The 12,315-nt window shown below is 44.9% G+C and overlaps 1 protein-coding gene across 1 annotated transcript in view; it reads right to left on the reverse strand.

Moving 5' to 3' along the window:
• Positions 1-1,984: 1,984 nt before the first annotated feature.
• Positions 1,985-12,315, reverse strand: part of gpc4 (glypican 4) — a 30,114-nt gene continuing 19,783 nt past the window's right edge. Inside the window, exons 3-9 of the mRNA XM_070962931.1 lie at positions 7,497-7,894; positions 6,940-7,105; positions 5,912-6,042; positions 5,686-5,832; positions 5,473-5,597; positions 5,212-5,384; positions 1,985-5,129 (exon numbers count right to left, since the gene is read on the reverse strand). Coding sequence (XP_070819032.1) covers positions 4,906-5,129; positions 5,212-5,384; positions 5,473-5,597; positions 5,686-5,832; positions 5,912-6,042; positions 6,940-7,105; positions 7,497-7,894 — 1,364 coding nt within the window. The 3' untranslated portion in view covers positions 1,985-4,905. The remainder of the gene's footprint in view (positions 5,130-5,211; positions 5,385-5,472; positions 5,598-5,685; positions 5,833-5,911; positions 6,043-6,939; positions 7,106-7,496; positions 7,895-12,315) is intronic.

Raw genomic sequence — 12,315 nt, forward strand, 5'->3', positions numbered from 1 at the left:
ACACAGATGTAACGGTGAACTGGAACTAAGCGAAAAGGAAAACAGTAGTTGATGAAAAATACGCGTGACAGACTACTACTGCAGTCATTATAGCGTTAACTGGATATCTAAAAAGTCCTTAGTTTTATTTTAGAAAAGCAGACATGTTTTCTTATCATAAGCTCCGTCAGGTATTAAAGGTAATAAGATGACTGGACGTTTGAGCCCTCTAATAACCCATTGAGTGTATGTTGTGATGGTGTATAGGAGTGAAAACACCAACCACAAGTAAACTGAAAGTGTCACAAGGACCTGTTTATTGTGCCCTGCCAAACAAAGTGAACATTGTGTATCAGTGTTGTGAACAAACAGGGCACACACACACACACACACACACACACACACACACACACACACACACACACACACACACACACACACACAGTTTTCAGATATCATTTTCCCTTACATTTTCTTTATTCGTTTAACTGACCAAATTATTTTCCTGTACATTTTATCACTATGGTCTAAAAAAAGTTGTTTCAGAGCCCTCTCCATACTGTACTAAAACCTTTCAAATTCAATATGATCAACAAGCAACAAGGCAAGTAAATCTGGTATCTAACTGTCATGTAAACAGTAACTTACCACACACAACTAAACGTGGCAAAGACTAAGGAACTGGTAGTGGACCTGAGGAGAACCAAGGCATCGGTGACCCCTGTTTCCATCCAGGGGGTCAGTGTCGACATTGTAGAAGATTATAAGTACCCGGGGGTACATACTGACAATAAACTGGACTGGGCAAAGAACACTGCCACTCTCTACAGGAAGTGCCAGAGTCGTCTCTATTTTCTTTATTTTTTCTTCCTTCAACATCTGCCGGACTATGCTCAGGATTTTCTGTGAGTCTGTGGTGGCTAGTGCTATTCTCTATGCTGTTGCGTGCTGGGGCAGCAAGCTGAGGATGGCGAACGCCAACAGACAACAAACTGATCCGCAAGACCAGTGATGTTGTGGGAATGGAGTGTGACTCTAACGGTGGCATCAGAGAGGAGGATGCTGACTAAGCTACAGACAATGTCTCACAGTTTTATTCTAATTTTATTCTTGTAAGGAGCACCTGCAACAAAAACAATTTCCCCTCGGGGATCAATATAGGCATTCTGATTCTGAAACGAGATTTTCAAGCTCATGTGAAGATGTTTTTTGGACTTTGAGGGGGAGTGTGGTGTATAAGTTGTTTTCTGACCTCTAACACAAAGGGCTCCAAAAGCCAACCAGAGAGCCCTGAAGTAATTGCTGATTTCCTGGTGCGACAGCGCTGAGCCCTGATGGATCCAGCAGGAATGTGTATAGAAGTGTGTGTCCCTGTAAATGTGGGCATTGGAACTGGGCCAGTGACACCCCGGCCATCATGGTCATGTCACTGTGTAAGGATGCACTGAGCCAAGTGAGAGATGTGTTTTCATGCTTTGGCTGACATTTCATCACAATCTGCTCTGTAGAATTTAATGGCTCTGTGTTTCACATGTGTGACATCCACTATATCTGTGTAAACAGGTGACGTTGAGACAATGTATTTTCTGCCAGAGCTGTGTACTGCACTTAATTGTAAACAAGAAAGCCATTTGTCTACCTGCCATATAACAGACTGATGGGTCATGGCCAAGACCTTCAGCACGTGTGACCATATGTAAGAAGATTCAGTGATGTTTTGTAAGAGTAGTTACAGTCAACCTGTACCATATTGTTGCTTCGAGTCAATTAATTGCTGTTACAAAGCCAAAGCCTCCTAAAACAAATCTTAAGATTAGTAATGATAATAATCTTTTGTTACAAATACACTGGACTTATGAGTTCAAAAAAAGGTGCACTAGTGTTAACAAAATTCAGCATCTGTTGTCCACTTCCCACACTCCCGTGAGTCTTACCTGAGGCTGCAGACTCCAAATAAAGGCAGACCAGTCAATCAAGGGCGGTGACAAAATCAGACCATTCACAACCATTTAAATATTGGCAGTCTTTATTTCAACAAGACTAAGAAATGTTGTTTAATATACATTTTCTCTTACAATTTAACATCTATCTCATCTTGTTTTTCCATAACATTTAGGAGATACTCTGACAAGTAAAAATCCGGTGTACTGTTATGGCCTCTTTTAGAGACATCTAAAACGGCTGCTCTTTATTTACACACTTTTTATTCTTTTCAGTCAGTCACTCAGTCTCTCCTCAGAAAATGAGTCCTTTCTGTTCTTGTGGGCCAAAGGCTGATGGAGGGATTTCAACACCTGTCCAACTCAACGTTCAAGTCACTGGACTGAAGTTGCTCTGTGGACCAAATGAACAACATCCGGCTGCTGGACCAACCCCCGCCAGCCGGAAAATGTTGCTGCCCTGGCCCGCAAGCACAGACATTTACCATCACAACCCAAAACATTTCTTCTGACTCTTAGAAAGTCGGGTTTCTTCACACTCGACACAACTCTTCCACATGACACAAACACATGCACAAGCCCTTGCAGAAATGTTGGTGGAACACAAAAATCAGGAGAATTGAAACGGGCACATGCAGTACTGCCAAATCAAGCTGCTGAAGCACAGCTTCGTTATTTTAAATTAAGGCTTCAGTATTTTATGTGGGTCGTTCAGATCTTTCATCAAATCCCTCAAAGGCAGATTCTAAATATTGATTAGTTCCACGTCTGCTAATTGGGAACATTGCCTTTTGGGGATGAAAATTTCACAGAAGCTTACAGTCAACCCGTCAATTTCAAAGCCAAACAAGAGGCAAAAAGGTTGTCTGGTATTTACCATCTTCACTGCAGCTAGTCGTTTCAGACCTGCACACTAGCGTGAAACATGCAAATCCATTTTTCAGTTTTTACAAAATGCATATTTATCTCCACCAAATCTGATCGATCAATTATTTTGACAAATGTATTATATTCACCTCAAGTTTTGCATATCAAAACATTCTGAATACTGTATTTTGGATGTCAGTTCTAAAAGCATGTTTGCAATGACATTAGAATACATGCATAAGTTACTGTACAAAAGCTACATGAGGCAGCATCATTTTAGAGATGAAATGGTCAGGAAATGTAACTTATAGACTCGATTAGCAAATTAGAAAATATAGAAAATTATGTTGTGCTTGTCAGCTGGTAATAATACAGTCAAACACCCTTCAGGGAATCTGAGCCGATAACAGATACAAATCATCAATACCTACATTCTTTTTTACCTTAAGAAGTTGCTAATAATGTACCAAGGTTAAAGAAAAAGGTCAGGCACCATACATTGCATCAATTTTGGTAGCACTTGTGAGAATACTTCAACATTCCACCTCAAGTTGGCATGACGAGAACGTGAGGATGAGGATGAGGATAGGTAGATTAAATGGTTCAGGATGAGTCCGTTTATACTGACATAGGCCATTTCAGAGGTAAAAGGGTGTGTTCTGGGACGGGGGAAGGGGGGAAAAGAGCCCCCCCCAAACTGTGCACACTGACCAAAAAGTGCCCCCAATAACTGTGCACACTGTCCTCTTCCACCACCTAAAACTAGCAGTAAAATCCACTGTAGTACCTAATATATATCTTCATACCAAAAATAGCTAAAAATTACAACACCTCTTCAACATAAAACCCTGTATTAAAATAATCTTTCCTTGATTTCATTTGATCAAAGCACTGTCTTTTGTTCTTCCTCTCTAGTTCAATGTGAAATGCTCCGAACATACGTGTTGCCACCTTTTCTTCTCAAACAGGTAAGACTGTATAGAGTCAGATCCTCTCTGCTGAACTGAGCTTACAGTACCAAAAAGGGCATTCAGGACTTGTCAGCTTTGCCTTCTTTCGGGGTAATGCCAGGGGAGGCGTTCCTCTTCCACGCCAGTTACCTTTCACCAGGATGCCAGCCACATATCTCAACTCTATCAGACACTTTCAACTCAACATCACTAGATTGCATTGACAATGAGAGCATGCATGAGGTATGACCTTACTACAGAACGGTTTAGGCTGAGGAAATTAAATTAAAGATTAATCAGGAAGTTAAAAGGTTAGGTTGTGATAATGCTCTTAGCAGACATACGACATGCATGTTTGGGCTCAGAGAGCGCCCCGTAAAGCTCTTCTAAAGAATGATCCCATCTCCAGGTCAAACATAAAAACCTGTGCTGTCACTTCTCTTGCTGTATTTCTGAGAGATAGGGCTGCAAATATCTCTCCAAGCAAAGTGAACAAAAGTTCAAACTCTTCCTTAGCTGAGATCAACAGTTAGCTTCACAAAATCTGACTGGCTGCTGTGTGTCCATGTCGAAACGCACAGACACAAACATTCACAGTGTGCACAACCATAATGTGCAAAAAAAAAAATGATATTAAACTTACAAATCGTTAATATTTATAACAACATTGAACGATTTGTTGATCTCTGAATATTGTGAAGAAAGACCATCCTCAGAAATATGAAGTTATGTCCCAACACAGGCACTCAATGCTCAACCAAACATCGCGCTTACTATTTATGTAACAGATGGCAATCGCTGAAGAAGGCACAAAAATGAATTATGAGATTAAATTGCCAAAAATAAGACAATTCTATAATGTTTGTAATGCTGCAAGTAGAACCATAGTGTAGCTCCAAAAGAGCCAAAAGGAGTGAAGGTTTATCTGGGGCAAAGGGGGAAAGAAGGTGGATTTCTTGGGAAGAAAATCATATTGCTGTACACTGATGTCCTTAGAAACATACAAACAAATAATTAAAAGTGAAGTTATTGTAATATTACGAAGAGTCTCCCCCCCAATGGCGGACAGTCCAAGGTCCTGAAGGCAGTCTTTTTAAAGTCTCTCTGACAGTTTTCCCCTTCGCTCCGTCATTCCTGGTCGTTCTCTTCCTCTTCCTGCCCAGCCAGTTTTATCTCAAGTGGGGAGCAAGCAAGGCCAGGGCCAGCCCGCAGAGCGCCAGCGCCATGCTTCCCTGTGAGGCAACCGCAGCTGATCGATTTCTGTCCACCACCACTTGATTGACCCGGGGATTGCTGGGGTTCGGTGGAGTGGAGAAGTAGATGTCCCGGTCTGTGCTGCACGATGGAGAGTCGCAACCGCTGCCACTCTCCTCTCCTCCACTGCCATCTTCATCTGGGAAAAAAAAGCACAGCAGGGTCAGATGTGCTTCACTCAGACGTGACGTCATACTGCACAGAAGGTTAACCGTGCTCACCATTATCAATAGAGATGTCGTTGCCGCTGTGCGCAGCTTTGAGCCAGCTCGTCATTTCTTTCAAAGCTGCAATCTGACTGCGAATCATAATGTCTGGCTTTGTTATGTCCACGTCCACGTCAGGGTTTGACACCTGATTGGCCAGACCGTTGCCGATAACAACTGACTCGTACCTATGAAGAGCGAGAGTCATCATTAGTCAACGTGTTCATCTTAAGATACCTTATATACAGTAAAATTTAGACTGTGTGTGTATCTCACCTGCTTTTTGCCGTCCCGTTCCAGCACTCGTCCCCAGGTGCAATCCTCTCACCTGCACACACGGTCTCTGGTAACGTGGACCAGAACTTCTTTGCATGCTTCAACTTCTTCTTCACATCACTGGTCTGCATAGAGAACACAAAAAGAAACATGTCAGACCCAACTGATCAAAGCGAAGTAACAGTGGTCTGTTGAGGTTTCCTTAGTCCTTACCAATCGGTCTAAACTGGTCCCTGCGGCGGTGGTGGGCCTTGCATCAGGACTGTAGGGGCGGAAGCGGCCGGTAAAGCCTGTTTCTTTGACAGAACGTGTGGAACGGAAGGCCATGCTTGGTTTAGGCTGACCACATCCTTGGAAAACCTGTCAGAAAAGTGCAGTTAATGGAACTGAATCTCCTCATCTCGTCTTTCTTTTAAAAATGCCGTAAACTGATACTGACCTTCTGCGACACTTGCATGCTGTTCTCCTGCATGTTCATGATGGCCTCCGAAATCTTCACGTCGATGGGATCCATGACAGATTCAAAATTAAAGGGACCCTCGAGCCTCTCAGCCAGACTAAGCATAGCATCTGAAAAGCAGAACATAGGAACATGAAATCAAAAACAGCACAAGAAATTGGTTCAGTGCAAAATAAGGTTTTCTCCAGCCAAGCATGATGTTCGACACAGCTGCCACTAGGGGGAAGCACTTGCCCAAGAGCGGGGGATTGCTAACCAGTGCAGCAGAGTCCTCAGATTATGCCAGAGTAAAGCTGCTGCACAGCGAGGAGGCAGCCGAAACCAGACACCTCCACAGACAGTAGCAGGGTCAGCAGCCAGGGACAGAGACATGTCATGGTGGCACAGAAGTCAGGAAGCATCTTTTGGCGTGTGTGTATGTATGTGTGTGAGTATAAAACAAGTAGAGAAAATAGTGGATGTGTGCACCACCCTGAATGTAATGAAACTGATCTGGGTCTGTGTTTACACAACATTCAGCTGCATTCATCCAGTGGGTCATAACATGTACAACCTCTCCCTCTCTTCCTTTACTTATACAACATGCTAAAGAATGAGGGATGTGTTTGTACATGACCTTTTTTTTTTTTTTTTTTTTTTTTACAATAAACACTGTCTTCCTTTGTTAAACATGTTCTTACAAAACACAAGTGCAAGACACCCGTTGAATACGCTGGAAAAGTCAGTCTGAGTCCAGTGACACCATGCCACCAAATCCCATCGCGTCACACTGGTTTCGTGCCCATGAGGGGTAAAGGCTGGAGTAGATTCGGTTAGATTAGATCAACCTTGAATGATTCATTGGTGAAATTTTGTAGCACTGCATTGGCAGCTTGTAAAAGAACATGGAGCTGTGTAAATATAACCTGTTTCCAAATCAAACACTTTAACCTATTATGGTTAGAGCAGGTCAGGTTAATTTAATAATGGCTGCAGAGGGTATCCTTGTTCACATGATGGCTGCTTACCAAGGAAGTTGTTCCATTCTGTGTCCAAGTCAGCCTGGTTGGCCAAACACCCACGCAGCACATTCAGACAGTAATTCTGGCAGGGTTTCAGGGCCACTTGGCCCGAGCAGTAGGGACAATACAACATCTTCATGGCTGCTCGAACACAGCTGGGAGAGGCGCTGACCTGGAGGAGGCAGGGGGCAGTTAGCAGACTGTTATCATTGCACCACAGCAAAAACACTCATCTAGCACCACCGTAGAGACATACTCCGACTGTGAAAAAGCATGACCATTAATTTTATAAGCCAAGTCCACAAAGCAGGATAATCTAATCACCAATGAATCACTCGCTACAGTGGAAAAACATGCCATACCAGAACAGTCAAAGTGGTTTATGTTATCAGAGACAATGTAATGGAACCACAGCAAGTTTTTCCAAGAAAGATACGGAGTCAGAAACACAGAAGGGAGGGATGGACAGGACTTTTGGGAGAGGAAAAAAAACTTTTCAGTGGCTGGAAGTAGACTGACTTTCTTTAGCAAAGACAAAAGCTTCACAAGCACCTCTACCGTACCGTGGAAACTTTGTTGACCACATCCGGCATGAGTGCCAGGCCGCGCACAAAGGTGCGCGCGGCAACGAACGCCCGCGTCAGTTGGATGCGAAGCTTGCGCGGCACATCGCCGAAGGGCTGCAGCTGCTCCGTGTGCCGGCTGACACACTCCATGTAGGCGTCGCTGAATTCGTACTGCACGTTGACCAGCCGGAACATCCTCTCCAGGAGGTCTGCCCAGAAGTCCGACAGCATGGAGTCCAGGTTGACGGCAGCGCTGCCAGACACGTAGTACCGAGTCAGGGCCTCGAAGAAGTTCTTGAACAGTTCTGCGTTCTGCACGTACATCATCCCGTATGTTCGCACGAACATGTTGTGCAGCGACACCTCTGCATTTTTCAAAAGCTCACGGAAAAACTCTGCGGAGAAAAGAAAGAAGGAGATTCGTGTGATGACTAAATGTTGAGGCCGCCAAAGACCCAGAACAAACAGTCTTACATTGTTCACATTTCACATGCGTTTACAGGGAGGGATTTCTTTTAAAGACGCTACAAAGGAAATCATATGCTGGATAACATTGTTTGGGACATCAACAGAGACTTTCTATTATCGTACTTGTTTGGGTACAGCATATTCACACTTTGTGGGTATCCTATTACAAAACATTAGGCAACACACAAGCACAGCATGAGGTTTTCATCAAGTTCCTCAAATATACAGATTACAGCATGACCACAGTGTATGTAAATAACTGAAGTATTGCTGTTGACAGACAAAATGGACATTTCAAAAGTGAAATATTCTCGCCACATGGCTCTATCACAGGACATCTAAAAACCTCATTACACCTTTGCTTCCTGTGCTGCTGCCACCATTAGAAATCAGACCAGTGTCACTCCACTTCACCTGTGCACCTCGTCCTGTGCACTCTGACTATCTCGACAGAAACGGCTTAAGCATGAAATCTCGCCTGAAAGGCAAAGGAATGTTTTGTGGGAACGGGACGTTGGAAATGAGGGGTGAATCAGGAGGGGTGAAAGGTGGAGCCGGAGCATCTCTGTCAGGCTGAACGAGTGGAGCAGCTCCTCGCTCTGGAGACTTGCCATTCAGCGGAGACGTCTCTCCACATCAAGCCGTTTCAAACTGACCACCATCAATGGCATTTTTTCGTTGTCACATTCCATTCGCTTTCCTTTCTCCCAGCTCTCTCTTGGACTGTCCTTCAGAGGCATTTTCAATAGGATTACTGAATAATGCGACCCCCCCCCCCCTCCCGTATATGGACCTGTAACCCCCCTCCATCCAGCCCTGCATCTCCCTCCCTCCACTGCTTTCACTTCATCAGTTCCTTCAGAGAGCTCTCTTCACTAGAGACAGGGAACAATGACCTACTTCATCCTGAGGAATGTCCATCACCCCCCATCACTACTTCCCCCCCATCCCCAATAATCCAGCCCCCCCTCTCCCACGGACACCTCCTCCTACCCCCCAGCTTTCTTAATCTGACCAAAATGAGAATTCCTCAGAGTCTCTGAAAAATGCTTCACCTTCAGTCTAGCGTGCATGCAAGCATACACTCGCCCCCTTTCACTCATCTCTCTTCTCCTTTTTTTTAATTCGCTCTCCATCTCCCCCTCGCTGCCCCGTGCTCACAAAACTTCTGTCCTGCTGCAGTTTTGTCAGGATGCCCTCTGCTTGGCTTTGAAATGTAAAGTTCCCATGCTCTCACAGAGGGAGTCACTAAATGCTCCCTGCCACCAGAACGAACACACACACACACACACACACACACACACACAACACACACACACACAGAGTCCCCAAGTAGCGCTGTCACTTCCACTCCAGACTGACATACTAAAAAGAAAAAATGAGGTAGGGGAGGGGTGAGGGCGGCTTGGGGCGGGTTAAGTTGAGGGCTTTTTTAACTCCAAATCCCCACTGTGTCGCCAAGGATACCGGAAACACTGCAGCCCCTCCATTTACCTCCCTGCCATCATTGCAGCCCCCCACCCAAACACACACACACACACACACACACACACACACACACACACACACACACACACACACACACACACACACACACACACACACACACACACACACACACACACACACACACACACACACACACACACACAAAGCCAGGGGACAGGGCACCAAGTTCCACGCTCCATTGACAGAGATTAAAACAAAAGGTCCACCCCCACCCCTGGAATGTCATAGTAGCCACAAGTTTAAAGTCAGTGAAAAGGGGATGGAGGAGGTGAAGAGGAGGAGGAAGAGGCACGAAGCAGGAAACTTCTCTTTCCTTTATACAGTTTATTAAAGCGGTAATGCTTATATACAAACCAGATAAGTCCAGTAATGAGTTTGGACAAACTCACTGGTGAAAAAGAGAGCGGCTTGAGCAGGGTGTGTGTGAGCAGTGGCAGCAAAGGGGGGGGTGGGGGGAGATGGAGGCTCTTTGGCCCAAGCCAAGGGTCTGAAGTATGAGCAGCATTACACAGGCATCTTGCATTGTCATTAAAAACAGTTTATGACATGCAGCCGTCTGCCAACAGGCTGAGGAGCTGAGCACTCCCTCAGGATTTTTCCATTAAAAAATGTGGCTGTCGCTCAGCCAATGGTCTGAGAGAATCTGGGTGAAAGGTTACATGGGAGAGAGTGTGAGCTGTAGCAAAATGTGAGGAGGAAGGACAACTTGTGCCTCTGTGAGTGTCTGTCTTTTCCTTCCTCCCTCCCTCCCCTCGCCCTGTCATCATTTCCACATGTTGAAGTGAAGGCCCTAAATTGTGAGCGATGATCTTAGGCCCGATCCATCACGGGAACAGAGGAGCTGACCGATCTCCTCCCACTCCTCCCTCCCACTTCCTCCTCCAAGGAGCTTTCCCTTCTCCCCCGCACCCCCACCCGTGTCCCTATAAAGTCTGCTCCTCCCAATCCCAGCCCAGGCAGTAATTGCATCCTATTTGTGCCAATTAGTCCCTGCGCTTCTCCCTTTTCTGATGGGATGGGATTCTGTCCCTCCTGCTGTTGGATTTCAGTGCTTTGGATGGATGTCTTTTCTGTATGTGTGTGTGTGTGTGTGTGTGTGTGTGTGTGTGTGTATATGGAGAAAAGGGGCCTTAATCCAAGTGCTTAAATCCCAGACATAGGCTTGCTCTGCTGGACGAGGTCAGTGCAAGAGGACAGACGGGCTGAGGCCAGGACAAACACACAGTGAGGAGACACAGAGAGGGGAGAACTATTTCTGGCCCCGGTCTTAATTGGCCATGACTCCTAGCTTGAGGCGCATGATGAGAGCATGCCTAATCACATACACCACTTCCTGAGTTTGTTAGTATGTGAGTGTATGTGTTGTGTCTGTTCTCGTGTACACTTGCAGCTGTGTTTTTGCACTGATGCACCCCACATCTTGTTAGCTGATGTCATCAGCGTAGGCCGTCCTCTTCAGTAACACTAAATACAAGGATAAGCACTTCCTGTGCAAGTTTCACCGATGGGAAGTGCCTCCTTCTGCGTGTCTCGATGTGACAACAGGAAATAATGGGACAGCAACCTGAGCCTGTTACCGTACCCAGTGAGAGAGACGGTCTAATGGACCAGGTGGAAGAGAGCACAGCAGGCCTTTGTAAAGAGATCCCACATCTAACAGTTCAGAGACAGCAGCAACTTGCCTACAGTGATGAGGAGGGGGCTCAAAAGAGGCGGAAGGTAAATGAAGAGTTAGTTTCACTGTTAGCCTGAGGGCTGCCCCCTCTTGGTCAAATAGGTGACCCTACAGCTGTGCACGAGCTGTCAATTTTTGCTTTGGAGGAAACTGTCCTGACCATTGTGATTCTTGTATCACTTCCTCAAAATCAAACACCCAGGGCTCCTTTTTAGTCTTGCCATTTTTCTCAGACGTTTAACAATGGTACAGGAAAACATTTATTACTAAATCTGCAGTTAATAAATACTTCACCACCTGCAGTCCCAAAAGACAAAATGCAAAGCAGAAATTTCTGTTTTTTCAACCATGAAAGCGTTCCTCCGTTTCATATTGAGACAAGAACTGCAATGTTCTCAAAAGTAAAAAACAGCAGGAAAGCACCAACAAAGGCTGATGTAGAAAGCAAAGTGAGGAAAGGTTGGATTTTGTTAGATTATATGTAACTGCACAGAACAATTTCAGCAAGAAACACAGCAATTAGATTACTGGGCTGGGATACCATAACATATAATCTGACTTTGATTTTTTAATTAATGTAGAGCTCCAATGATGATTCAATTAATCAAGTAACAGAAAATCTGCAAAATTCTGATCATCAATCGCTTCAGCTATTTTTTAAGCTGATGTTCACTGGTTTGTCCCTGACAGTACACTGAATATCTTTGGGTTTGGGGCTGTTGGCTGGACAAAACAGGACATCTGACAACATCATCGCTCTGGGAACTTGTGGTGGGCACTTTTCATTATTTGCTGTCATTTTATACCCCAAACAATTAAATGGGAAAATAATCAGTAAAATGATGATAATGAAAGTAATTGTGTGTTGTTGTTCTAAAACAATGCCACAGAAAGCACCGGCTGAGTTGTGTCAGAAAGCAGCAAAGACAAGAGAAGATCCATGCAGTGAAACATGATCAACAGTGAAACATAGCAGAGAGAGATGGAAAGAGAAACAAGGGTCTGAGGGGCGAAGAGAGGGGTTTTTGGGAGAGTGAGGCATGAGATGGGGACAAAGGGCAGTGAGAGAGGAGAAAAAGAGGGGCGGGTCGGCTCGAGCAGCCACTGCATTCCGACACGTCACATTCCTGTTCACATCTGGCTGCAATACACACGTTCTCCATT

Source organism: Chaetodon trifascialis, chromosome 5 (assembly GCF_039877785.1).
Source record: "Chaetodon trifascialis isolate fChaTrf1 chromosome 5, fChaTrf1.hap1, whole genome shotgun sequence".
Lineage (NCBI taxonomy): Eukaryota > Metazoa > Chordata > Actinopteri > Chaetodontiformes > Chaetodontidae > Chaetodon > Chaetodon trifascialis.